Source organism: Bos indicus, chromosome 23 (assembly GCF_029378745.1).
Source record: "Bos indicus isolate NIAB-ARS_2022 breed Sahiwal x Tharparkar chromosome 23, NIAB-ARS_B.indTharparkar_mat_pri_1.0, whole genome shotgun sequence".
NCBI classification, from domain to species: Eukaryota; Metazoa; Chordata; class Mammalia; order Artiodactyla; family Bovidae; genus Bos; species Bos indicus.
Genome location: NC_091782.1, coordinates 45,061,939 through 45,089,234, shown reverse-complemented (window position 1 = coordinate 45,089,234; position 27,296 = coordinate 45,061,939). Strand labels below are relative to the sequence as shown.

Below are 27,296 nucleotides of genomic sequence, written 5' to 3'. Positions count from 1 at the left end.
TGTAGTGGAGCATGTGGCAGAAGAGGTGGGCAGACAAGTGAATATCTTGTCAAGCATCTTAGTGTTTTGACGTGTAGTAAACACTTGTGATGCTAAAGCTGAAACTCCAGTACTTTGGCCACCTCATGCGAAGAGTTGACTCATTGGAAAAGACCCTGATTCTGGGAGGGATTGGGGGCAGGAGGAGAAGGGGACGACAGAGGATGAGATGGCTGGATGGCATCACCGACTCGATGGATGTGAGTCTGAGTGAACTCCGGGAGTTGGTGATGGACAGGGAGGCCTGGCATGCTGCAATTTGTGGGGTCGCAAAGAGTCGGACACGACTGAGCGACTGAACTGAACTGAACTGAACTGAAACACTTGTGAAGTAAATGTGGAGAATTTCCTGTACTGGAATGTGAAGCATCTCTAGACCAAAAGAGGCCAGTTTAAGACAACACTTGAAAGAGACAGTACCCACTGTCACAGGGGACGTGTCATTCTTTCTGGCCACTCAGCGTCTGTTTCCCATTCTAACGTTGGGGGAATCCTCCTGCCTTAGAGGTTTTGGTGGGAGGTAGAGTTTGCCTTTGCTCCAGAAGGCGAAAATGCAAAGCTACTTGGTTTCCCAAAGGACAACTAGAGGACGGAGGCATGGCAGGCAGAGGCACCTACACCAGACTTTGAAAACCGAAGAAGTGATACAAAGAATGAATCAGAAGGCTAAGTAGCAATGTGGAGGGGTCTCCGAAGAGACAGATCCTCAAGCACAGACCTTCTCTACTCAACTCTCTCCTCCCCCTACTCAACAAGTGTGAACAGCCTTCCATTCGGCAGTAAGCACTCATAAGTATGGAGAATTCAGACATCTAATTGAGGATGGATGGAGGCATGAAAGAAGAGCTATATCTTAAGATAAATGTGGAAAGGAAAAGACACAATGGGGAAATTATCTTTGCATGAGTGTGGTCACTCTTTCAATTTCTTTAGAAAGATAAAAGTTATTGCACCCACCAAAAAATCAACAATATGTTGGATGTTTAAACATCAAAAGAAAGGACGAGACTCTTGGGTGTTATGAATACAGGTATGAGCTCCTCCACAGCCCACCTTCCAGCCCTGAAAGACTGTCCTTCTCATTGCTCCAGACTGTCTGATGCAGCCTTGGGCTCACTACCTTGTGTTCCTTACCGCAGACCTGCAAACACCTGCCACCCCATTTCCTGTCAACCACCACTCGGTTCAGCTCCTCCTGTCAATGTTACTTCTTCAGCCTGAGTTGTGTGCTTGGTTGCTGTAATATATGCATTCACATTCTATGCAGATGCACCGACCGGCTGCAGGGGGTAAAAGCCATAAGCCACAGTGCTGTGCGCGTGGATCCCTCTTAGGACAGGATCACACTTGGTGTTAGCTTCCCAATCAGAACTCATACTGGAACCCAAAGAACCTACGGGGCTATGCAGAGAGGGCCTTGGTCTCTTGCCTTCCTCCAAGAAGGACCCAACATGTTGTTGGGAGTGGCCATGTGGCGATGATGTTACCTTGGCATGGTCTCATGGACACAAGTTGGAGCTGGGAAATAGAATAGAACCAAGTGGGGCTGGGCTTTTGCACAATTTCTGGATTGTGTTGTGTCTCTTGTAGTTTTGTGATCTTGATTCTTATTTTCTTCTTATTCTCCCTTAGAAAGTTTTAGCCTTCTCCTAGTGTGTCAAAATCAATCAACCAATGAAAGACATCAAGCCTAGGGGTTTATGTCCAAGTTTATATTTGTATCAGAGGCTTAAAGAGGACAGTCCACTCCCGAGGGGCAGCATGACAGCCAGCAAAGTGAGTGGCCCCAAGAGGATGGGAAAAGTCGGGGGAGGGGAGACTGTCTTTCCAGAGGTAAAGCTTGGCCTGTCTGCATTTCACTAAAGGAAGGAGGCAGTACCAACTCCCAGTATATGTGCTCCTAAACTCTTACATCTCCTACCTGGTTATGCCAGGAGACCCTCTATAGATAGGGTGAGTTATTAATAAACATTTTTGCTTCTGTATTTTTGTAATTGTTTTGTCCTGCTAGGGACCCATAAGCAGCATGGAAGAAAATTTATTTGTTTTACCTTCATTTTGGTAAAGATAGCCAAGCTGTTATCCTCTCACTTCTGGGCTGCTTTTCCTGTGAGGTTGCTCATTCTTTTACTGAATACATATTGAATGAATTCATAAATAGAGCATCTCCTATCAGGCACCGTGAGGGAAATATCACTGGAAATTCCACTGTGAGCACACAGAGACAAAAGGGAAACTTCAGGGAAACTCAAGCCTGGTGGGCAGATAAAGTTTAATCAAATGAACAGAAATACATTTGAAGTCTTCATTGGGATAACTGCTATGGTGCTTTACGAGCCTGCATCAGGACAAGGGATCTACCTAGTGGAGGCAGGGGGAGATGGGGTCAGAGAAGGCTCCTTGAGGAAGTGACGGCTGAGCTGAGACTGGAAGGGTGAGAAAGGAGTTACTGTTACCAGGTCCAGGGTTGCTCTGCCTGCTGCACGACAGGCCAATGGATTGGAGAGGAGGTGTTGAGGCAAGGAATTACAACTTTATTCAGCTGACCAAGAAGATGGTAGACTAATGTTTCAAAATGATCATCTTTACGGGGTCTGGATGCCAGGTATTTTTATGGATCAGAGATGAGGGGAGAGGCATGAACAAAGTAAAAAGGCCATAAATCTAGCAAATATCTCCTAGAATGGCTAACCTCAGGCAGGAGATGTGTTAATTTCTTCCATCCTGCAGTCTACAGGTGGACAGGGTTCCAAACAAAGGCACTTTAGTTTACAGTAAATCCCATGGATGGAGGAGCCTGGTGGGCTGCAGTCCATGGGGTCGCTGAGGGTCAGACACGACTGAGCGACTTCACTTTCGCTTTTCACTTTCATGCATTGGAGAAGGAAATGGCAACCCACTCCAGTGTTCTTGCCTGGAGAATCCCAGGGATGGGGGAGCCTGGTGGGCTGCCGTCTCTGGGGTTGCACAGAGTCAGACACGACTGAAATGACTTAGCAGTAGCAGAGGGGCAGGATTCTCTGAGGCAGCCCATTATGTATAATTACAATTACAAAAGCAGCGAAAAGCAAATCAAAGAAACAGTCTCAGCATGGAGTAAGAAATAACTTTTCCCTGCAACATTACTACTGAGGGAATGAAAAACGAATATTCTGGAAAGAGGTCCTTTGGTTTGGAAGGACAAGACCATCAAGAAATTAAGCTTGAGTTGCTCTAAGGATGGAAAGGATAGTGGTTGATGTTTCAAGAAGAGAAAGCAGCCTGATATTGGCAGAAGAGTCAGCTTTTCTAAGCCTGGAAGAAGGTATGTGGTTTTAAGGGATATGTAGTGGGTAGCTGTGGATGGTGACCCCTGGGCCTTGATAGAGTGTGATGCCCCAGAAGGGATCCAACCTGTGGGTGGTGCCATGGAAGGTTGCAGTGATGGGCACAGGGCTTCCCCAACAGTGTGCCCTCCCTCCCCCCAGTGTCTGAATGAAGACAAGGATTGACACCTGATGACTAACATCAAAACCACAAAAAGCAGCTTAACATGTCAATGAGAGGCAGTACAGACAGTGGTGCAGACCCCTGCGGCTGGAGCCAAAGCATTTAGGCTCAAACCCCAGCTCTGCTATTCAACAGCCTATCTTGACTAGTTACTTGACCGCCTTGTGCCTCAGTTTCCCTATTTATAAAGTGGGAATAACTGTATATCTTTTATTGGGTGGGGAAGATTTTAACTGGTTAAGACTTAGAGGTGTCTGGTACAAAGTGCCATATACATGTTACAGAAAAAGTAGCAGCCAGACATAAGACCCTTCTCCAATTTTCTTGGACCCCATAGGGCTCCCGAAGACTGATATAACCTGCCTGCCGGACGGGACTTCCAGTCACACTGAGGGGGGTGGTTGAGGTCAGAGTTGGAAAAACAAATGCTAACATCACATTCTATGCACCCAAGTTCTCAGACCACCTCCCTTTAGGATTCTGGCCAGTCCAGAAACAATTCTATTCTCGGAAAATTAGTTCTGGCGGTAAGACAGAATCAAAGACAAAGAAAGATGACTGCTTTTAAGGGCGATTAGACCCGGGGAGCCACGGAGATCACAGAGTACTCGAGGCCTGGAAACTGGTCCCTTCCGACGCAGGGAAAGGATCTCAGCATCAGCGCTCGTCATTGGCGGGCAGGCCTGGGAACCCCTGCTAACCTTCATTGGAAATAGCGTTTCGAGGAAAGCCACCCCAATATTTCACATGCTCTGTGGCCAAGTAGTGCGGTCCAGCTGCAGTCTCAAAGAAGAAAGCAGCTCATACGTCTTTCACGACACGTCTGGGAAGCTCACAAAGACGAAGCAACAGCCCGTCCCTTCCCCCGCCGCCCCTCCCCCCAAGAAAGAAATGCAAAGAAACAATCTTGTGCGACGAGCAGGCCCAGGGAAGGGCCTCCAGGGCTCGGGAGCCGGATCAGGTGTGGGCCTCCGATAGGGGCCGCTGCAGCCCCGAGCAGGTGGTTCGAGCCGCTCCGCCCCCAGGCTCGTTGTCCAGCCCCCGCGCCGGGGATCCACCGCGGTCCCCGCCTCCTACAGGTGCGTGGGCGCCGAGGCCGGGCCGTGCTCTCCGCCGCCTCCTTGGACTCCGAGGGTCGCGATCGAGCACAGCGGGGCCGGGTGGGCGCCGTTTAGGGGGGCTCCCGGGGCGGGCGCGGGGTGGCGGGGGCGGCCCACCGCGGCGCGCATGCGCGGGTCAATTGCATAGGCCGGTTCCGGGGTCCGCGAGGGTTGGGGGGAGGCGAAGGGGCGAAGGGGCAAAGGGGAAGGGGGGGTGGAAAGGGGAGGTGGGGTGGGGAACGGGGAGGGCGAGGGGGTAGGGCGAGGAAGGGAAGGGGACGCGGACCCCGTTTCTTCGGGTGGATCCAGCTGGCAGCCCCCAAACCCCCCGGCAGACATGCGTGCGGAGGCCGGAGATCGGGGGTCTTCCCGGCACAGCGCGGGGGCCTAGCTGCGGCCGGAGAGGCGAGGGAGGGGACCAGAAACGAGGTTGGAAAGTCAAGCGCCCGGGGCTGATGGGCCTGCTGGCCGCCGTGGAGGAGGGGGTGGCCCGGGGGACTCGGGGCAGGGTGACCCGTTGAGTAGAGGCCCTCCGGGCCCTGCTTCAGGCCGGGTGGCACATGGGGCGGCCTGGACCGGGTGATGGGCGTGGGAGGCGCGGCCGGGTTGGGACACAGTTGCTGGGGTTTATCGGGTTGTATGGGTGTGAGACGTGAGCCGAAGGGAGAAGTGGGGGCCAAGGAGGATGGCGACCTAAGGCTTTTGGGGAACGTTCAAGAGTTGAGGCTTGACTGTGAACTGGGAGCCTTGTGTTGGACATCCGAGGCGGGGTGCAGTGGTGAAGCCCCAGGAGGGTGGGCGATCCAGCGAGGTAGGAGGAAAACCGGGAGCAGCGAGTGGTTCCCCGAGAGGTGATCAAAGGGGTCAGAGGCTGGACCTGATCCAGGTGGACCGCTGGGTTTAGCACGGTGGAGCCGGCTGGTGACCAAGACAAGAGCCAGCGGTGGACTGGGGAGAGGAAGTAAGTCTCCCAGTGTTGATAGCTGGGGCCTGGTACTTTGCATTTGTTTGGCTCATAGGTGTTCAAAAAGTATTTATTGAACACCCGTGGGAGTTTTTGTAGTTCCCTGGCGATGTACTTTAAATTAATGTTTTGTAAATGCTTTTTCTCTCGAATTCCTCATATAACCTTACATTTATTGTATTGTATTATTGTATTTTTAGGAATTGGTGGGGTGCCCCCTTTCTCAACAGGGAACATAGAGACATTTTTCTGACTTTCTAATTGGGTAGGTGAGTTTCAGGTTTCCGAAAAAAGCCTGGTTAAGTGAGGATTGCCATTCACCCAGACTAATATCAGTGTTTGGAAACCTATTCTGCACTCAGAAAGCTCCCAATGACTACAATGAATGAGTTTATTTTCTTCCCTGAGGCCTTACTTGCCACCTGAGAGTCAAATCAGGGCAGGATAATTGGAGGCTTTACCCAGGGCACTTTTCACCCTGAGGGCTTTTGGACCATACAAACTGATGTCCTCCTCCTGTGACTCCGCACAGCGGGGGCCTTCTTACCCTCCGGGTATTTGCTTTGGCATTTGAATTGGGTTGTGAGTTTGTGGCAGCTAGAACTGCCCACTCTGATCCCCCAGAAAAGCACATAAATATTGACACAGAGGATTCTTCTGATGAATACTTTGCAGTAGCGTCTTGAAAGTGTTTCCCAGGTGGCACAGTGGTAAAGAATCCGCCTGCCAATACGGGACACGCTGGCTGTATCCCTGGGTTGGGAAGATAGCCTGGAGAAGGAAATGGCAGCCCATTCCAGTATTCTTGGCTGGAGAATTCCATGGACAGAGGAGCCCGGCTGGCTATAGTCCACGGGGTTGAAAAGAGTCAGACGCGACTGAGCGACTAAACAGCAGCAACAAAGCATATTGAAAATAGACTTCTGAGCGTTTGCAAACCGTGGAGATAAATTTCAGGTGGCACAGTTCTGAAACGGTGTTTATTTTTTATTTTTTTAAAGTTTTTTTTTTAAACCTCTCCTTTGTTTTCACATTTACTGAGAGACTTGGAGAATATCTTGTAAATTAATGGAAAATTTAGCAAAACAATTCCCACAAAAAACTCGATTTTTTTGTCTTGTAAATGTTTTTTATTTAATATTACAATTTCGAATTTTATCTAATTTCCAGTTGACAGTCAGCAGCAGTTTGAAATACTCCAGCGTTTTAGTACCTTTTTAAGTTTTAACTACAGAACTAAAACTTACACTTTTAGTTAAACTAAACTTGTAGTTTTTAGCTACAAGGCCGAATAGTATTTCCCTGGATGAAACACATCCAGTGATGAGCTATACCTGTTATGGATGAACCACAGTTTGTTTATCCATTCATAAATTGATAGGCCTTTGGTTTGCTTCCAGCTTTTGACCCGCCACTATCTGTTAGGCCTGTTGAACGTAAATAATTTCACAGGACACCAACATCAAACAAGGCTACACTGTAATCATGATGAAGCAGGACAAAAGTAAGACAACTTCATAATTAGGTCTGAAACCAGATATAAATAAGAACTTGCTGTAAACCACAAAAATGACAAAACACCCTCCTATGCTGGCTAATAGGACGGCCTGTTGCCCCTTGACCAATCCCAGCTCAAGCTTTACTTCACTCCTTCCTCTTTAGAGCATGTTCACTGAAATATCCAATAAAAGGAAACTTCCCAGACAACATCCAGCGTAGATCAGAGCCTCCTTCCATGACTCTCCCTAGCCTTACCCAACACAAGCCCAAATCCTTTTCTGAGTCCTAACTTCATCAAGATGGGCTTCCCTGGTGACTCACTGGTAAAGAATGTGCCTGCAATGCAGGAGATTCAGGTTCCATCCCTACGTTGGAAAGATCCCCTGGAGGAGGAAATGACAACCCACTCTAGTATTCTTGCGAGGAAGTCCCATGGAGAGAGGGGCCTGGCTGGCTACAGTCCATGAGGTTGCAAAAGACACACTACTTATCAACTAAGCCACCACCACCAACGTCACCAATAAGCCTGCAGCTCCTCACTGAGCTCCTCCGTCCTCGCACTTGCTCAGCTGCAGGTGTGTTCCTAGACTTTCACCGGAGAGCACATTTCACCGGACAATGCAAATAGCATAGAAACACAGCTACTGAAAAGCCTTGCTTCCACTCTCGTCTCCATACATCCTGATTCTCATCCTCATTCTTGTTACTAATGTCTTGGGAATTCTTCCATTTTTTTTTAAAACACACGCAAATAAGTACTCTTTGCACTCTAGAATGTCATACAGGCAGAATCATACATGCATTCTTTTTTTACAGCAACTGCACTGTGCATTGTGAATGTGTCCATGTTTATTGAACTCATCCCCGTAGATGGTCACATAGGTTGTTCTAGTCTCTTCCTATTAATCACAATAGTCTAAAGAACAACCCTGTAGATATGTCATGTTGGATGTGTGCAAGTCTCACTGTTGTAAAAATGTCCAGATGGGATTGCTAGGTCAAAGGGAAAGTGCATGTGTAATTTTGATAAGTTGTTCTCCAAAAGGATTGTAAAATATTGGGAAATGTGTTATTTTTCTATTTTTCCTATACCTACAGACCTTTAATCCTGAGTTCTTCCAACAATTTGCATTCTTCTACTAGGTAAAAGTCAGATATGTCAGTTACCCTTTTGATGTCATGGATCTGAATATTGCCTTTCTCTGTGTCTTTGTCTTTCTCCATTATCTCTGTCTAACTCCTTAGGGATAGATAAAGATTTAGTCAATGTGCTTTAAGACTCACAGATTTCTTTGACATGATCTCATCTTAATCCTATTTGTTGTTATGATACATATCTTTCCGGCCTCATTCAGATCTCAGTTAGAATTTACATTCTCAAAGAAACTGTATTTTGACTCAAAGTCAAGCCAGTGGCTCTCATACCTTTTTAAAAGTATCAGAACCTGTTTTTCAAATGAATTCTCCCATCTAACTCCTTCCTAAACCTCTAAGGCTGTGGTTCTCAAACTTGAGTGTTCATCAAAATCACCTGGAGACAGATGGGGGCCCTGCCTGAAGAGTTCCTGTTTCAGTGGGTCTGGAGTGGAGCCTATGACTTTACATTTCTGATGAGATCTCGGGATGATGCTGGTCTGGGAACCATACTTTGTAAACCACTGTTCCAGGCACCTTAGAGCACTTAAGAGTCAGTCAGTCAGTCAGTCAGTTCAGTCGCTCAGTCGTGTCCGACTCTTTGTGACTCCATGAACTGCAGCACGCCAGGCCTCCCTGTCCATCACCAACTCCCAGAGTTCACCCAAACTCATGTCCATCGAGTCAGTGATGCCATCCAGCATCTCATCCTCTGTCATACCCTTCTCCTCCTGCCCCCAATCCCTCCCAGCATCAGAGTCTTTTCCAATGAGTCAACTCTTCGCATGAGGTGGCCAAAGTACTGGAGTTTCAGCTTTAGCATCAGTCCTTCCAAAGAACACCCAGGACTGATCTCGTTTAGAATGGACTGGTTGGATCTCCTTGCAGTCCAAGGGACTCTTAAGAGTCTTCTCCAACATCACAGTTCAAAAGCATCAATTCTTCGGCGCTCACCTTTCTTCACAGTCCAACTCTCACATCCATACATGACTACTGGAAAGACCATAGCCTTGACTAGACAGACCTTTGTTCGCAAAGTAGTATCTCTGGTTTTGAATATGCTATCTAGGTTGGTCATAATTTTCCTTCCAAGGAGTAAGTGTCTTTTAATTTCATGGCTGCAATCACCATCTGCAGTGATTTTGGAGCCCAAAAATATAAACTCTGACACTGTTTCCCCATCTATTTCCCATGAAGTGATGGGACCAGATGCCATGATCTTCGTTTTCTGAATGTTGAGCTTTAAGCCAACTTTTTCACTCTCCTCTTTCACCTTCATCAAGAGGCTTTTGAGTTCCTCTTCACTTTCTGCCATAAGGGTGGTGTCATCTGCATATCTGAGGTTATTAATATTTCTCCCAGAAATCTTGATTCCAGCTTGTGCTTCTTCCAGTCTAGTGTTTCTCATGATGTGCTCTGCATATAAGTGAAATAATCAGGGTGATAATATACACCCTTGACGTACTCCTTTTCCTATTTGGAACCAGTCTGTTGTTCCATGTCCAGTTCTAACTGTTGCTTCCTGACCTGCATACAGGTTTCTCAATAGGCCGGTCAGGTGGTCTGGTATTCCCATCTCTTTCAGAATTTCCCACAGTTTATTGTAATCCACACAGTCAAAGGCTTTGGCATAGTCAATAAAGCAGAAATAGATGTTTTTCTGGAACTCTCTTACTTTTTCCATGATCAAGCACACTTAAGAGTACACACTGTAAATTGCCAGTTTAGATGGTGTTTGTGTGAACCATGAAGATTGCTACTGAACATTTTTGTTAAGGCTATTCTTTTATATATGTGTGTATGTGTATACACATGCTAAGTCGCTTCAGTTGTGGCTGACTCTTTGTGACCCACTGGACTGCAGCCCACCAGGCTCCTCTGTCCATGGGGATTCTCCAGGCAAGAATACTAGAGTGGGTTGCTGTGCCCTCCTCTAGGGACCTTCCAGACCCAGGGATCAAACCCATACCTCTTTATAGCTCCTGAATTGGCAGGCCTGTTCTTTACCACTGGTGCCACCTGGGAAGCCCGTGTGTGTGTGTGTGTGTGTGTGTGTATATATTTATAGAAATATGAGTGTTTTCTGATTGTTTCTGTTTGTTTTGTGGTTTTTCTAAAGTCCATCTCAATTGTTAGTGCAACACAGAAAACCTGATGCCACCTCTCTGGATCATCCGGAACCGATTGTTTTCCCAGCTGTATTGTGGACTGAAGTCTCCAATCTCCACACAAACCAAGATTTGCCTAACAATGGCTCGTCCAAGTTCAAGTAGGTCTTTCATACATGGTGACATCACCTCTCTCTGCAGCCCACTCTCTTCCTTCCTTTTCTCCATCACTGGTTTCATGTCTGAGGGGCTCTTGATTTGTCCAAGAGTTAGTTAGTCTTGGTCGCCACTGTCTCCCGGGGAGACCAGAGAGCCCGCTCCATCAACCAAGGAACCTGCTTCTGGTCTTGTTCAAACCTTCAGTGCCTTAGCACAGATTGGCTGCACCTGGAAGATGGCCTGTGCCTGGCAGACCCTGACTGGGTGGTCTGGGCCAGCCAGAGGCAATGCTGGTCCACACTGGCTTCTCCTGGCTCAGGGAGTGGAGGGGGACTCCCACAGCTTGTGAACCACTCAGGCCTGGCTGGTTGGGACACAACCTTTCCTTATCCCGTGCACAAGGGCTGCAGAGCTGCAGTGCCCGGGACAGCGGGAGCCACAGGCTGTGCCAGGACCCAGTCTCTGCTGCCAGGAGAGACAACTGCAGTTCCCAGTCTGGCTCTTCATCCTTATCCTGGGATGATGGTATTTGGCTCAGGCCACCTTGTGATGCCCAAGTGCTTGGCACAGAGCCTGGACACAGGGAGCCCTCATGGAAGGCGAGCTCCCGCCCTTGTGGGTCTGAGCTTGGGCAGGAGGATGCCTGGAGATGGAGGGCCAGCCCTTGTGTCCTGGGGCGCAAGCTTCAGGCTGTGACCACGACTCCCTGCTGCCGTGTCATTCTGTGCGTTCAGTCCCCTTCTGTTACCCCAGGTCTCTGGGGCCATCTTGTTAAAAAGACCAAGTCTCCCTTAAGCTGTAAAGGAGAGTGTGTCCAGAGCGGGATGGAGCATTTGTTCATGGGGAGGGGCTCTCATCCTCACCCTGGTAGTGATGCTGAGGGAAGCTGGAATTAGCAGGATCCTCCAAGGGAAGTGAATTTGGGGAGGAAGGGACACTTTTGGGGTCCAGTGGGCCTGAGGTCAGCCCTCACACCACACAAGCTTGCTTTTACTTTTAAGAAGGAAGATACATTCCCACTCATTGTGTGTGTGTGTGTGTGTGTGTGTGTGTGTGCGCGTGTGTGCGCGTGTGCGCGCTCAGTCAGTTTCAACTCTGCGACCCCATGGACTGTAGCCTGCCAGGTTCTTCTGTCCATGGGATTTCCCAGCCAAGAAGACTGGAGCAGGCTGCCATTTCCTTCTCCAGGGGATCTTCCAAACCCAGGGATTGAACCCACGCCTCTTGCGTCTCCTGCATGGCAGGCAGGTTCTCTACCTTTGTACCACCTGGGAAGCCTTTTTTAATTCTCACAGCAGCCCCGCTCTCTCGGGAAAGCATGCTTGTGCACGTGTAACAGCTAAGGAGACCCAGACAGCAGAGGGTCAGCGGTTCACATAGGATCCCACTCATGGGAGATGGTGGGTTGCGGGGGGAGTGGGCAGAGTGGAGCTCAGAGCTCAGGCTGTTCACCCCAGACCCCCACCCCTTTCTGCAAACACTGTACTCTCACATATTAGGTGCACAGGGCCATCTTCATTGCATGGGAAGATTTTTATTTGGTTATCTTAAAAGTATAATTTCACGCAAGGTCAAGTTTCAAAATACAGGCATTTGAACTGGGACGTAAATGTCCAAATGAAACCCTGGATTGACCAAGACTTTCCTCTCTTTAGATATGGCTGACTTCCGGAAGTGTTTTGCAAAAGCCAAGCACATAGTCGTCATTTCCGGGGCTGGCATCAGTGCTGAGAGTGGGGTTCCAACGTTCAGAGGAGCAGGAGGTTACTGGAGAAAATGGAAAGCCCAGGTTGGTAATGTTTCCAGAACTCTGAAAGGCTCTTTCTGAATGAAGCCTTTTAGCAGTTTGACTCAGAATCTCTATCAGAGGGGAACGTTTTGAAATTTACTGTGACCCTTTTATCCTGTTCTTTTTGGCATAGACACAAAGTCCATAGGGTTAAAACCTCAGCAAAGCCGTCTCTTTTCTTTCTTTCTCGGCGTGTATTGATTATCCTTATTCAGATAACAATTGGATTTCCTCTGGTAACCAAAGTGGAACCGGGACACTTTGGTTAGCATAATTCATTACTTTTCTATTTATGTTGAAATTAAGAATTACACATTTTTTAAAAGTTCCTGTGAACTTTCAAAATGAAAACCAGTCTTGAGTTGTTAAAGGCTTAGGCCTTGATGCTCAAAACTTTGTACAAAAGTCATTAGAATATAAGTTCTCTGGGGGCATGGAGTTTTTAAAATTCAATTTTTATTGAGACATACATGCAATAAACATCACCAATTTTAAGTGTACAGTTCAGTGAGTTTTGACAGATGTATATATAGTGGTACAACTGCCACCACAGTCAAGGTGTATAACATTTCTTTTTTTTTTTTTTACTTTATTTTGTCAAGTATTTATTTTTATTTATTTATCTTGGCTGCGCTGTACACAGGCAGGATCTTTGTTCCCTCATCAGGGATCAAACCCATGTCCCTTGCATTGGGCAGGTGGATTCTTATCTACTGTACCATCAGGGAAGTTTGGAGGAATCGTACTTTTAAAAATGTATATTTTATATATCCTATTACTATAATGTATATTTTTTTTAATGTGTAGTTGTATGTGTGTGTGCGCCTATAATTATAGTTATAAAAACCGAGTTTTCCCACTATGGCCATTATAGCTCAGTTGGGTGTTTTGCATTTTACTTTTCTTCCTGGATAAATGAGATAGCTATCATGTCACGTGGAGCTCCATGAAAACGTGGCTTCCAGCCTAAGTTACCTTCCCATGTGTTGCTCTATGTTTGTAGCTCACCTGAGTGGAAGATGGGACGGGTTACGATCTTGCTGGGGAAATTAAACCTAATTTCTCCAGGGCTCCTTAGGAGCCCTGGGCCCCGCCCATGTGAACCTACATGGACGTGTTCCCTCGACACCCCCCCGGAACTGTGTGCCTGCCTGCCCACAGCCAAGGGTGCACGGGGGTGTCCTCCCACCCAAGTCCAGTGCCCTCACGGCCCGGCTTTCAGAGCATCAGCCCTTCTTTCCCCCCTGACCCCCGCCTCCTGCCTGCCCCCCAGGACCTGGCCACCCCGCAGGCCTTCGCCCGGAACCCGTCCCAGGTGTGGGAGTTCTACCACTACCGGCGGGAGGTGGTGCAGAGCACGGAGCCCAACGCCGGGCACCTGGCCATCGCCGAGTGCCAGGCCCGGCTGCACAGGCAGGGCCGACAGGTGGTGGTCATCACCCAGAACATCGACGAGCTGCACCGCAAGGCTGGCACCAAGAACCTTCTGGAAATCCATGGTGAGAGGCCCTCAGTCTTCCATGGGAAGGGGAAACCAGACTTGAAAACACACGTTCTGCTGGGGCCCAGCTGGGTCCACCGAGTCAGAGCAGCATGGTGCCAGGACCCCGGGGTCTGGTGCGCAGACCACCTGGCCATGCAGGTCTGCATCCCTGCGTGCTCTCCCCTCCCTGGGGGTCCTGTTGAGGGGGCCCTGTGCTCCCAGATGGCCCCCACTCCACCCCCACCTGGGCGCCGGGAAGTGGGAGGTTTGAGCCATTGAACGGCTGGGGCTCTAGCAGGATTCAGGCTGTGAAGGCCTGGCATCCCTGGGAGATCCATTTACTGTCCCTGTCCCACCCTGCACCATGGGCACTGTCTGCTCTGGCTGTGTTCCTCCTCCACCCTGGAGCCTTAAGGGGGCTGCCAGCTTAGTGACCTTCCCTCTTGGGAGCCCACTGGGTCTGTGACACCGAGGAGCTTGTCTGGGGTCCCTCTGGTTTCCCTTCTCAGCTTTCACTGACACCCTCCTCTTCCCTCTTCTCACTGAAAATCAAATAAATTTGTTTACACAAGAGCATAAATGGGTATGCCAGAATTTCTTCCCAAGGGCATTTGATAGTCTGTGATGCTGTGTTGAGCCGCTCAGTTGTGTCCAACTCTTTGCTACTGTTTGGACTGTAGCCCACCAGGCTCCTCTGTCTGTGGGCTTTCCCAGGCAAGAATACTGGAATGGGTTGCCATTTCCCTCTCTAGGGGATCATCCTGACCCAGGGACTGAACCAGCATCTCCTGCATTGCAGGTAAATTCTTTACTGCTGAGCCATCCATAGAAGCCATTTAATACTCTACAAAAATTCAGTCCAAAGAAATGCATTTCAAATTGCAGAATTTCCAGAAGCAGTGACCCAGTGGGGCTGCACGCTCCCTTCCTCCAGTTTAACCATCTCCTCAGAAAATAAATCTCTGGATGGCCTGACCATCATTATCCTTTTTGACCAAACACTCCTGCTGGAGGACAGGATGCCACACTTAGACCAGTCTGGAATTTGTGCCCCAGCTTGTATTTGGGGAACGTGACTGACAGCTCCATCAACTTGGCGTGGGACAGAGAAGGGGGTGGTTTCTCAAAGACGGAGCCCTGGAGAGAATGGACCAGCATGTGTCCCCTGCCATGTGACCTGCTCAGCGCTGGGCACATGGTGACCATGTGGTGAACTGAGGTCACCTTTTATGGGTTAAGCTCAGTAAGTCTTTGCTAGTTTTAATGATTATTTTCTTCATTTATTAGTTGATTATTTATTGAGCTGCTTTTGTAGAAAAGATTTAAGCTTTACTAAGTCAAAATTAAGATTTTGTAAAACATATCCCAAGCTACTAGCCTCTGTCAGGCATGTTCTCAGGAAATCCTGCCCGTAGGTTTAGGTTGGCTTCTTCTGCCCTGCTGCACATTTGAATTCCACCTGAACACTGGGGTGATCAGAGAGCTCCTTGGTCATGCAGTAACTTACTTCCTGTCCCTGCTCCTCTCCAGATTACGAAGTCCAGGAGGGCATGTGTTCTGGCTTTTTCCATCTCACTGCATGCCTTGATGTTTCCCATGAAAGCTGGGATGGGTGCATTTGTTAAAGTGATGTGTAGAAACGAAATCATTTTGTATTCTTTTAGACGTGGAGTCAGTTGCTCCCGATTATACTAAATTCCGGTCTTGTTCAACTTGTGTTTTTCAGGTAGCTTATTTAAAACTCGATGTACCTCTTGTGGAGTTGTGGCTGAGAACTATAAGAGTCCAATTTGTCCAGCCTTATCAGGAAAAGGGTAATTATACTGCACTCTGGAATAGGTGTGTTGTTTTGTCTCTTCAGTTGACTATAAACATGAAGAAATTGAACATTTATCTATGACTCCCATGTATATTTATGAGACATAAAGCTAGAGACAGTACAGCTGTATTGTAAGGGAAATATTTTGCTCACAGGTTAAAATAAGTGAAAATAACAGGCTCTAACTCTATACATTATGATCCCAACTTTGTATTTAAACACACATCCACCCTCACCATGTTGATGTATCTGTATATAGATAAACGTCCAGAAGAAAATCAACAACATATTAACAGGGACAGTAGTAGTATGGCAATTTTGATTTCTTTTTTATATCTTTCTGAACTTTCCAAAGTGTCTATGGTGAACATTTACTATTGTAAATATTATAATTGGGGGAAAAATTAAGAGTAGACTCAAAATATTGAGAAAAATTCTACCTAGCCATTGGTATAAGTCATACAAGTAACTTATTAATATAATATCATTGCAGGTGATTGAAATTGCAGTGACATATATGATGCAAATCATGAAACTCTCCTTAGCACAACAGTATTACTCCCCGCTCTCCCATACATATTCCCTCTCTTGAGGTAGAACCACTGATAATCGTTTGTGTCTACCCTCCTCATCCTCTTATAAGCCAGTGTGTATTCATCAGGAGTTTTGTGCCATACATGGCCGGGCAAAGACAATCTTATGGGTTATTTTATTTCTATGTTCTTTGATTACACCAGTGACATTTTTTCTTTTCTCATATTACTTACTTCAGGGCTCCAGACCCCCAAACTCAAGATGCCGGAATCCCAGTGGAGAAACTGCCCCGGTGAGTAAAACGACTTTGATCTGTGTTGGTGCTCCAGTTTGAAAAAAAAAGAAAATTAGTAGGAGTCAAAATCTAAGTTCACTTGGTGAGATGCCTCTGAAACATGCCAATGCAGAAACCAGCCCTGACCCATGAGGTCAAGGGCGAAAGGACAAAGGGTGAACCAAACCAGGCTTAAGAGAAGTTCATCTGTCCTTCCCTTTCTCCTCTGTGTTGTGGTGGGATCATTTGAGGTCTGGAACGTTTCAGAAGCTGCTGTGCTGTACACATTCCCCTGGCGTGTGTGAAGCATAGTGGCTGGCATCTCGGACCTAACTGGTCGGGAAGCCTCAGCTACTGTCCTCCTCCCCTTCTCCTCCTCATCAGTGTTACTAATCCAGGGCTATGGAGGCCGTAGGAGGTCTCACAGAGGTAAAGTTATGGGACCGAGCAGAATTTGTGCAGATTAGCAATAGCAAAAAACCCTGGAAAGATTTTTATGTCAATTTTTCAAAACTTGACCTTAAAATGGCCTTCCCCAAAGTGTTTCATAAGGCAGTAGATCCACGTGATGTTGATAGGCACTACTCGGAGAAAAAAGATGTCACATGCCCAAATAAATATGGAACCACTAGAGTGAACCAAGTTTGAAGCATCTTGCTTTGCTGCAGAGCTACTCAGAGCACTGAATGTGTGAAAGTACATTATTACTCCCTAAGGAGCAATTATGCTAACGTTTCTCTGGTTTACTTAACCTTTTGAATTTTTCTTAATAAGGATTTTCATTACTAAAATCAGAGTTTTGACCTAAAAGAGTAAGTTTTCATGACTAAATTCTAAAGTTTTGATCTAAAATAAACTTGATTAGGCAATTAATATGATGAAAATGGAGTTTGAGGGAGATTATTTTAGAACGTAAATAAATAGGTTGACTAGAGATGACCTAGGGTAGTAGCTAGTGAAAGACGAGAGATCTTGGGAAATTGACACAGGAGAACTTGGCTACCGACAAGGCAAGAGAGAGGTGAATTTGAGAGAAGATGAGGGAGGTCATTGATGACATTAGCAAGTGGTTTGTGTGTTGAAGGCAAGTCTGAGTCCAGTAGTTCTCCTGGGTCCAGCTAACCGTGAGCACGGCTGTGCCTGAGTGGAAGGAAGTAACTGGGAAAGAGAAAGCTATGTCTCTCAAGGTTGGCTGAGACACATTCGCCAACAAATCACCCCAGTGCATCCGGACACAATAGAGACTTTATGATTTCCCCTGATCCACCTAGGCAGGCCTTCTCAAGAGTAGGTCTTGGGAGTGGGTTAAGGATGACACTCTTACAGGTGTGAAGAGGCAGGATGTGGGGGCCTGCTGCGACCTCACGTGGTGTGGTTTGGAGAAAACCTGGACCCTGCCATCCTGGAGGAGGTGGACAAAGAGCTGGCCCTCTGTGACCTGTGTCTAGTGGTAAGTCACGGCCTTCCCTGATCTTTTCAAAGAGCAGAGACAACTAAAACTAATTTGGGTGATGATCAGATCATTTCTTTACCACTCTTGCCATGAGCTCAGCTCTCTTTTTCATACCAGGTAACTGGTGGTAAAGAACCTGCCTGCCAAGGCAGGAGACGTGGGTTTGATCCCTGAGTCGGGAAGATCCCCTGGAGAAGGAAATGGCAACCCACTCCAGTATTCGTGCTGGGAAATTCCATGGACAGAGGAGACAGGAGGGCTACAGTCCATGGGGTTGCAAAGAATCAGACATGACTTGGTGACTAAACATGAAAAAAATCCTTCCTAAATTCTAGGGATCAGCCAAAGGGGAGCCTCCCCCTCCCCTCTTGTCCCCCAGACATTCTCCATTTATCCCGCCCAGCTTACCTTCCCTCACACCAGCAGCCACAAACTGGTCTGAGTTTCTGTTAAGGTTTTCTTCAAAGACGCTGCTTCTCCACCGTGTGGTCGCTTGTCCGCTTCCGTCTGTTTGCTCGGTAGGTGGGGACTTCCTCCGTGGTCTATCCCGCGGCCATGTTTGCCCCCCAAGTGTCAGCCCGCGGCGTGCCAGTGGCCGAATTCAACATGGAAACCACCCCGGCCACCGAAAGATTCAGGTACGGGGTTACCAGGGTGGGAGGCGGACAGCGCTGAGCGGGTTTGGACGTGGTCATCCAAGCAGATTTTACCTGCTGTCCTGGTTTTGTAACACAGAGTTTGTGTTTTCTTATTTGGTCTGTAGTTGCTTTGAGGGAAGAAAACAACGTGTTAGTTGTAGATTGATGGAAGAAAGCACGTTAACTGTAGACTGAGGTAGCCATGTCTTTTTACAGGGAGTTTGCTAAAGGGTTTTTGTTTTTCACATTTTGAAAGTTCTTCTTTGATGCTTTAGACTTTACTCTTATTCATGCGTTGAAGCTAAGTATAGTAATGGCATTTAGATGCCGGTCAGCTGCAGACTCAGCACGCAAGCCAGGGAGACACCCACACACAACTCCGTCACCCGCTGTTCTCCGTGGGGCTCCCTGGGCAAATCCTCTCTGGTCTTATTGCCAAGAATGTTTGTACCTGTGGCCATTTAATGATGTTGATCCTGCCCCCGCAAATCTGTGTGGGAAGTACAGGTTATCGTAGGATATTCACATGTTGTCTCAGTCTAGGCTCTAGTTTACATCTCCTTTGTTTTACTTGCTTTTTTTCACCCCTGCTTTTCTGTCTTCCCTTTTAATGTAGTTTATATATTCTTAATAGTCTCATTTCCTTTCCAGAATAAGGTACACTATGAACTAATACATCAATATGAATAAGTAAAATGTAAAATGTTACTGAAGCATCTTGTCATTACCTAAGTCAGTGACTTTTACCTCAACTACGTATTTTAAAAAATCTGATGACTGGGAACTTCCCTGGTGGTCCAGAGGTTAAGAGTTGGCCTTCCAGTGCAGCGGGTGTGGGTTCCACCCTGGTCGGGGAGCTGAGATCACACATGCCTCTTGGCCATAAAACCAGAACATAACAGAAGCAATATTGTAACAAATTCAATGAAGACTTTAAGAATGGTCCACATATAAAAAATCTTAAAAAAATTTTTTTTCTAAATCTGATGACGGTACCACTCAGGAGATTCTGATGTAACTGGTGTAAGGTGTAGCCTGGGCCCCCTCTTTTATACGCTTCCTGGGTGATTCTGATATTCATCCATTGTGTACGTCTTCACGTGAAAGGATAATGAACTTGGCAGTTTTCCCTGCAAGTTCAGACGAAATTCTTGGAGTATAATGATATCACTTCATAAGTTGGGCCTCCCAAAACCACAAACCTGCTTCAGCTGCTACTCATCTTCAACAAAAATTCTTCAGCTTCCCATCCTGAAAACCTGCAGTGTCTCTGTTCAAATAAACAGGCCTCTTTCTGGTCTGAGACTTTGATCAGATCTGAACAGCACCAGCCGCAGGAACCACAACAGATGCTCAGTGGACCTTTTTGGAAGCCAAGACCCTCTGTACCACCACGTCTGGGAATTTTCCCAGATGAGTATAACTGACCAGTGAAGCCAGCAATGCTTTTATCTGGGCATCATCAAAGCTGACATTTAGAAGAGGCGTGGGTGGTCATCTTCTCATCCTACTTGGGTTTTCAAACAGGGAACCAAACCCAGAGTGACTGAGAAGCTGGTTTAAACATGCATCTTAACAAAGGCCGAAATTTCTCACATCTCACATGTAACGGATGTTGGCTGAACTCTAGCCTAGGTCAGAGGTCAGCAAAGTACTGCCTGTAGGCCAGATTCACCCACTGCTGCTGCTAAGTCGATTCAGTTGTGTCCGACTCTGTGCGACCCCACAGATGGCAGCCCACCAGGCACCGCCGTCCCTGCGATTCTCCAGGCAAGAACGCTGGAGTGGGTTGCCATTTCCTTCTCCAATGCATGAAAGTGAAAAGTGAAAGTGAAGTTGCTCAGTCATGTCCGACTCTTTGCAACGTCGTGGACTGTAGCTGACCAGGCTCCTCTGTCCATGGATTTTCCAGGCAAGAGTACTGGAGTGGGGTGCCTTTGCCTTCTCTGAACTCAACCACTACATTTTTGTAAATAAAGTTTTATTGGCACCCAGCCACAGCCACATGTTCCTATATTGTCTGTGGCTGCTTTTGCACTTAAACAATGGAAGTAAGGAGTTGCAGCAGAGACTGTCTGGCCTGCAAAGATGAAACATTAAGTCTCTGACTCTTTACAGAAAACATTTTGCCAGCCCCAGCTCTAGGTTAGTAGCAAAAATGAAAATTGAAATAATACTGCCTTTTCACCTGATTTGTTACCTAAATAGGTTGCAGGAAATGATGCCTGCATTTTATGTATTTATTTATTTCTGCCTACATTTTCAATTTGGATTTCGCAAGACTCCTTCGACCTTGCCCAAGTTGTTTGGATTCTTTGCCCCAATTCTAATTTAGAAACAGAGTCATGGTATTTGCCTCCCATCGAAATGTGTTAATATTTTCAAGGTGTTAATTAGTTCCTGTTTTGTTTTTTGTCATTTCCCCTGTCCCAGATGGTTATCTTGGATGATTTTCTGAGAAACCATTAGACTAGGTATTTGGGGATTTAGGCATCAGGGTTTTGACTGTTTCTCAACCCCAGGGGTCTTTGGCATGTAAGGATCTGTGTATTTGTTGAAGCAGAAATGGGATTAGTGCGCCCAAAGGACTGGTGTGCAAGGCCTTCCAAGGACAGTGGGCCCCCCACTCCCTGCAACCCCCAGTCGTGCAGCTTTCCATTTCTCTAAACTTTGGAATTTAGTCCAAGTCCACAAGTGTTTATTTAGCACCTACTATGTCCTAGACTTTGTTCTTGTTTAGTGACTCAGACGTGTCCAACTCTTTTGCGACCCCATGGACTGTCGCCCACCAGGCTCAGGCTCCTCTGTTCATGAAATTTTCCAGGCAGGAATACTAGAGTGGGTTGCCATTTCCTTCTCCAAGGGATCTTCCCCACCCAGGGATTGAACCTGCGTCTCCTGCATCGGCAGGAAGATTCTTTACCGCTGATACTGTTCTGAGTGCTTGGGATAGGATATATTAGTAAACAAAATAAAATCCTACCACGTGAAATGGCCTCCTAGCCGCAAAGGGCAAACAGTGAACGATAAGATAATAAATGCAAATTGTGTGGCCCATGAGAGGTGGGATCCGGCTGTGGGAAAAAGCAGAGGTAGAAGTGGGCAGGGGGAGCAGGCGGGCGAGGGATCCAGTGGGTGGTGGGGGTTTCAGAGAGAAGAGGTCTGGCAACACTGAGGAGGAGGAGTGGTTCGCTGAGGAGACCTCTGGGCCAAGAGCCTGCCAGGTGCCAGGACCACCTGGGCAAAGGCCCCAGGTGGCAGCCAGCCCAGGAGGCCCGAGGGACAGCAAGGGGCCAGTGTGTGTGGAGAGGGGCGGGGAGGGGGCTCCAGGAGGTGGAGGTGGTCAGTAGTGTGTGTGGAGGGCACGTCACCTGTGTGCGGGGCACGTGTCCCCAGAGACAGCGCCCTGCAGGCGGAGTGTAGAAGTCTCAGGAACTCTTAGCTAGAAAACAGCTTCATAGATGGTTTCTTCTTTACGTTTGTACTCCTCAAGAGGGTGCAGAGGTTACTTGTAATTTACGGTTGGCCGCATCTGATGGGGAAGGCCAGTGCTCTGCCTGCCTAGATCGTCAGGTAGCTGGTAGGACCCTGTTAGTCCATGCAGTGGGGCCCCAGTTGGCCCTTAACCGAAACAGTCACTTAAAGCAAGAATAGTGAAAAAAGGACACATAAGCATCTCATTTTCATTTAAAGCATAAATGGGCATTCATTTCCTTTTTTTTTTTTTTTTTGATAGAGCCAAAGGCCTTTGAGTAGGAATCTGCAGATTGGGGCTCGCCTTTGTTGCATAAATCATACTCATAATCCTCCTGCTGGTGGTGGTTTAGTTGCTCTGTCGAGTCTGACTTTGCGACCCCATGGACTGTAGCCCATCAGGCTTCTCTGTCCATGGGATTCTCCAGGCAGGAACACTGGAGTGGGTTGCTATGTCCTCCAGGGGATCTTCCTGGCCCAAAGATCTATCCTGAGTCTCCTGCATTAGCAGGCGGATTCTTTACCACTAAGCCACCAATGAAGCCTTAGAAATAGAATACCGACATTTAAAAGTAAAGCTGCTGTTGTCCTGGTTTTAATTGTATCCTGTCGAATCTGAATGACGCAGCAACTTGACACCCACCATCATTATTTAGAAAACAAATATGTAAGCGGGTTTTTCACAGTGAGAACCTTCACATTTTTTTCTTTTTCTCTTTAAACTTGTATCCCCATCCATCCTATTTCTACCACAGAAATTTTTACTAATGTATTTTTATGCTTGAAAATCTTTTGTTGACTATCCTTTTATACTTCTGCTTCAAAGTATATGAATTATTTATTCTCAGTTTTCTTAAAACTTGTTCCACGGAAAAGCTCCTCTGGATGGAATTATCACTGCCATAATTTATCGTCTGTAGTTGTTGAAAACAACAAATAATACATTTCGGTTAATAATCCCGTAAAAGTCAAACTATAGGAAGTGCATCTCTTAGTAGATGCGTGGAGCATGAGGTTTTTTAATTAGTTCAAGTGTCCACTGGGTTCCCTGGTGGCTCAGACAGTAAAGAATCTGCCTGGTAATGCAGGAGACCTGGGTTCGATTACCGGGTTGCGAAGATCCCCTGGAGAAAGGAATGGCAGCCCACTCCAGTATCCCTGCCTGGGAAATCTCGTGGACAGAGGAGCCTGGCGACTTACAGTCCACGGGGTCGCAAAGAGCTGGACACGACTGAGTGACTAACAGAGACATATACATATCCACTCTGAGTACTGCGCAGCATTAGAAGGAGGCAGGGTTCATGATGCTGCAGCCCTAATAGGCCTGTGGTCGTGGGAAACAAACCTGTATCCTAGGAAGATCAAGTTTCCTGATCACCGCAGCGCAGGGGACCCCAGAGAGCCCTGCTGCGTGTTCCAAACAGAGGAAAAGATGGAGTTACTGTAGGATGTGGAAGGAGGGTTGAGTTTAGGTGAAATTTCAGTGAAGCCGTTTTTGATCAACTCAGCAGCTAGCAGGACTGTGTGTGTGCGTGTGTGTGGGTGTGGGTGTGCGTGCGTGTGTGTGGAGAGGGGTTAGATCCACTCTGGCTGCAATGTGGTTGCAGGGTCCTGTGACCTTGGAGGTGGACGTGAAACACTGGGCCCGGACACCCCTTGCCTGGGCTGGAAGTCAGGCTGCTTCTCTGTGGCCAAGTGACTGAGGTCCTGCAGGCACGGGAGTCTTTCATTCTTTCCTGCCGTCATTTCCAACAGTGAAGTGTCTGATAGTATGTGACTTGAGAGGACAGACTTCCTTAGTGAGCATCAAAGCAGAGGTCGCTCGAAGAAGGGAGCTGCTGTGACCCTGGCAGCTTGTCCTGGAGTGGGGCGGGGGGAATTGTGTTTTGAGTATCTGTGTCTCTATTTCTGGTCTGAGGGGTGGCAGCCCAGATTTTCCAAGCTAAACACTTACCTTTTCAATGGCAACTGTAATTCTTAGTTTTTTCTTTTTATAGAGAAAAGCAAAAACTAAGTAGTCATGTACAGATGTGAGAGTTGGACCATAAAGAAGGCAGAGCACCAAAGAATTGATGCTTTCAAACTGTGGTGTGGAGAAGACTCTTGAGAGTCCCTTGGACTGCCAGGGGATCAAACTAGTCCATGTTAAAGGAAATCAGTCCTGAATATTCATTGGAAGGACTAATGCTAAAGCTGAAACTCCGGTGCTTCGGCCACCTGATGCAAACAGCTGACTCATTGGAAAAGACCCTGATGCTGGGAAAGATTGAAGGCAAGAGGAGAAGGGGACGACAGAGGACCACATGGTTGGATGGCGTCACTGACTCAATGGACATGAGTTTGAGCAGGCTCTGGGAGATGGTGAAGGACAGGGAAGCCTGGCAGGCTGCAGTCCATGGGGTCGCAGAGTTGGACACGACTTGGCAATGAACAACAACAATACCATACATAAAATACTCAGAAACCTGGGCCACATAAATCCCGGGCATGAAAGAATTTTGTTCTGGCCACTCAGATTTTGGACCACTTTCCATCTTATATGCTGAAATGTCCAGAGTCCTCCTGAATCAACTTTAGTGATCTGTTTGGCAATTCTGTAAGAGCCTCTTTCAGTTTTACTGGAAGCAAGAATGAAGTGGCCCTGTTTGTATATATCACCCAGTCTTTAGAAACCATTTGTTTTCTCAGATCCACAGCAGTGTTTCAAACATCCCTTGGTTTGGCAGCCGGTTAAGTTTTCACATTCTGGGATAAGAGGCACCATGTAAGATTTGGGATGGGTGAGGTCAGGTGCAGCTTGCTTTGGTAAATGGGAGGAGGATGAATGTGGATAGGGGTGCACAAAAGAACAGGTGCAAGTCGAGGGAAGTCCCTGAGTGCTCTCTGCCTAGCTGTGCTTCCTGGTAAGTCCTCAAGGGACTGTGCTGGGAGGAGCTTTCTAGTGGGCAGCCTTCCTCGTGCTGGGGGTGGTGGGGATGGGGTGGGGCTGCGGGAGGGGAGGCAGAAGGATCAGAAATGCCAGTTGCTCAAGGCCGTCCATTCATGGCACAGAGGGAACATTCTTGATCTGTGTTGTATCAAGAATAAGTAATATGACCAGATGCTTTTTTTTTTTTAATTTTAAATCATGCTCAGCTGGTTTTCATTTATTAATAACACAGTAGAATTAGTTGGTTTCTTTGTTTCCTCCTGTCATAAGTATTTTCCCTTGAAGGAAGCAGAAATCATTGGTTTTTCGTCTTTTCTCTCCCTCTTCTTTCTTTGATCTTTCTCTTTTTCCTACTTTTTAACTACAAGTCAGGGCTAGTTGTGAATTTCAGTGATTAGCGTGAGCCAGCTGACTCAGTTAAGATCCTTATGGTCTGCTTGGTGTACGAGGTTCATTTTCTCTTGTCCTTAGTACCAGTGAAGGTGCTTTTATGTAGTTGTGTAAGAGTTTATAAAACTTACAGTTATGGGTTTGGCAAAACAGTCACAAAATACAATCATGTCTCTCCTTCCTCCTTAAAATAAAATTCTCATTTATAGGCACCTAAATTCTAAACCCAACATTCAGAAAACTAAGATCATGGCATCCGGTCCCATCACTTCATGGGAAATAGATGGGGAAACAGTGGAAACAGTGGCAGACTTTATTTTTGTGGGCTCCAAAATCACTGCAGATGGTGACTGCACCCATGAAATTAAAAGACATTTACTCCTTGGAAGGAAAGTTATGACCAACCTAGACAGCATATTAAAAAGCAGAGACATAACATAGCCAACAAAGGTCCGTCTAGTCAAAGCTATGGTTTTTCCAGTAGTCATGTATGGATGTGAGAGTTGGAATATAAAGAAAGCTGAGCCCCAAAGAATTGATGCTTTTGAAGTGTGGTGTTGGAGAAGACTATTGAGAGTCCCTTGGACTGCAAGCAGATCCAACCAGTCCATCCTAAAGAAAATCAGTCCTGAATATTCATTGGAAGGACTGATGTTGAAGCTGAAACTCCAATACTTTGGCCACCTGATGCAAAGAACTAATTTACTGGAAAAGACCCTGATGCTGGGAAAGATTGAGGGCAGGAGGAGAAGGGGACGACAGAGGATGAGATCGTTGAATGACATCACTGACTTGATGGACATGAATTTTAGCAAGCTCTGGGAGATAGTAAAGGACAGGGAAGTCTGGAGTGTCGCAGTCCATTGGGTCGCAAAGGGTCAGACGCAACTGAGTGACCGAACTGAACTGAAATTCTAAGCAATTGCTTTCCCAAATTCCCTTGGGAATGAGGGTGCCAACCCATACTGAAGTGTCTGCATTTGGCGATGTCAGAAACTCGATGAAAGAACTGGGCTCCAAAATGCCTAAGACTCCTATGAGAATCTGGATTTTATTCTGGCTGTAACTAAGAAAGTTGACTTGCTGAAGCAGAATGCTCATTTTGCTCATAACTTTGCTGTGTTCGTCCTTCTGTTTCAGGTTTCATTTCCAGGGGCCGTGTGGAACGACTCTTCCTGAAGCCCTCGCTCCTCATGAAACTGAAACTGTTTCATAGCCATCCTGGGGAAGGAAGAAATCTCAGCGCATCTAAGTACCAAGCCACCAGCAGGGGAGGCAGTCTTGTGGATGGTGAGCCAAATACTGGAAAGTCTGAAAATATCTTTTGATTGCTGGGCTGGAATCCAAACTGCTGATGGTTGATGGGGACTTGGAAGCAACAGTAGTAACCGTGTTTAGAAGGAGAAGTCACAGGACTTCTGAAGTCAGTTCCTGTTATTTTCTTTGATCCTGAACATAAGTCTGATGTGTTTGGTTGGTTACTGGGTAACTTTGTGATTAGACTGTCTAAAACAAAGTGATTCTCCTGATTGCGTTTCTGCTATTTGGGCAAAGATAGAAACAGAGGGGTAAAACGTGGGTATTTCTGATTGTTGCGCAAGGTTTGGTGGAAAATAAAATCACTCTCTATGCAGGTAATTTATTGTACTAAAATGTTAGCCCAAGAGTTGTCTTTGTTTGGGACATTTTCTTTTCAGTGTTTATCTGTTTGACTGCTTTACTCCAAGTTCGGGGTGGGGATAGCTTACAATAAGAACTCATGCAAGGATGGAAGAGAGAATGAGCAGCAAGGTAGAAAATCAGAATGAGAAAAAAGAATGACACAAATATAGCTGCACCAAACAAAGCTGCCTAAAACTGAGCAGAGCCGAGGGGAAAGGGAGAGACGATGGTGGGCTAAAGCTGCCTAAAACGGAGCAGAGCCGAGGGGAAAGGGAGAGACGATGGTGGGCTAAAGCTGCCTAAAACGGAGCAGAGCCGAGGGGAAAGGGAGAGACGATGGTGGGCTAAAGCTGCCTAA

At 46.9% G+C, this 27,296-nt stretch overlaps 1 protein-coding gene across 6 annotated transcripts; it reads left to right on the top strand.

The window, feature by feature from the left end:
- The first annotated feature begins 4,502 nt into the window (after positions 1 to 4,502).
- Positions 4,503 to 26,914, top strand: SIRT5 (sirtuin 5). Of its 6 annotated transcripts, none has more exons than XM_019986121.2 (9): positions 4,503 to 4,607; positions 10,363 to 10,495; positions 12,149 to 12,282; positions 13,556 to 13,781; positions 15,492 to 15,579; positions 16,357 to 16,410; positions 17,719 to 17,842; positions 18,368 to 18,483; positions 26,417 to 26,914. In XM_019986121.2, exons 2-9 carry the CDS (start codon positions 10,381 to 10,383, stop codon positions 26,490 to 26,492), a joined length of 933 nt encoding a protein of 310 aa, XP_019841680.2. In that variant the 5' UTR covers positions 4,503 to 4,607; positions 10,363 to 10,380; the 3' UTR covers positions 26,493 to 26,914. The 6 variants fall into 6 exon arrangements, with proteins under 6 accessions (XP_019841680.2, XP_019841678.2, XP_070634475.1 ...); XM_019986119.2 differs by having other exon boundaries at positions 10,346 to 10,495; XM_019986120.2 differs by lacking the exon at positions 4,503 to 4,607 and adding an exon at positions 4,890 to 5,589.
- Positions 26,915 to 27,296: the final 382 nt, after the last annotated feature.

Bases quoted from the DNA above. Each gene is read 5' to 3' on its own strand.
- SIRT5 (XM_019986121.2), top strand. From the start codon at position 10,381: ATGCCACCTCTCTGGATCATCCGGAACCGATTGTTTTCCCAGCTGTAT. The intron at 12,283-13,555 runs GTTGGTAATGTT...CCTGCCCCCCAG, and splicing joins GGAGAAAATGGAAAGCCCAG to GACCTGGCCACCCCGCAGGC. The intron at 16,411-17,718 runs GTGAGTAAAACG...ACACTCTTACAG, and splicing joins CCAGTGGAGAAACTGCCCCG to GTGTGAAGAGGCAGGATGTG.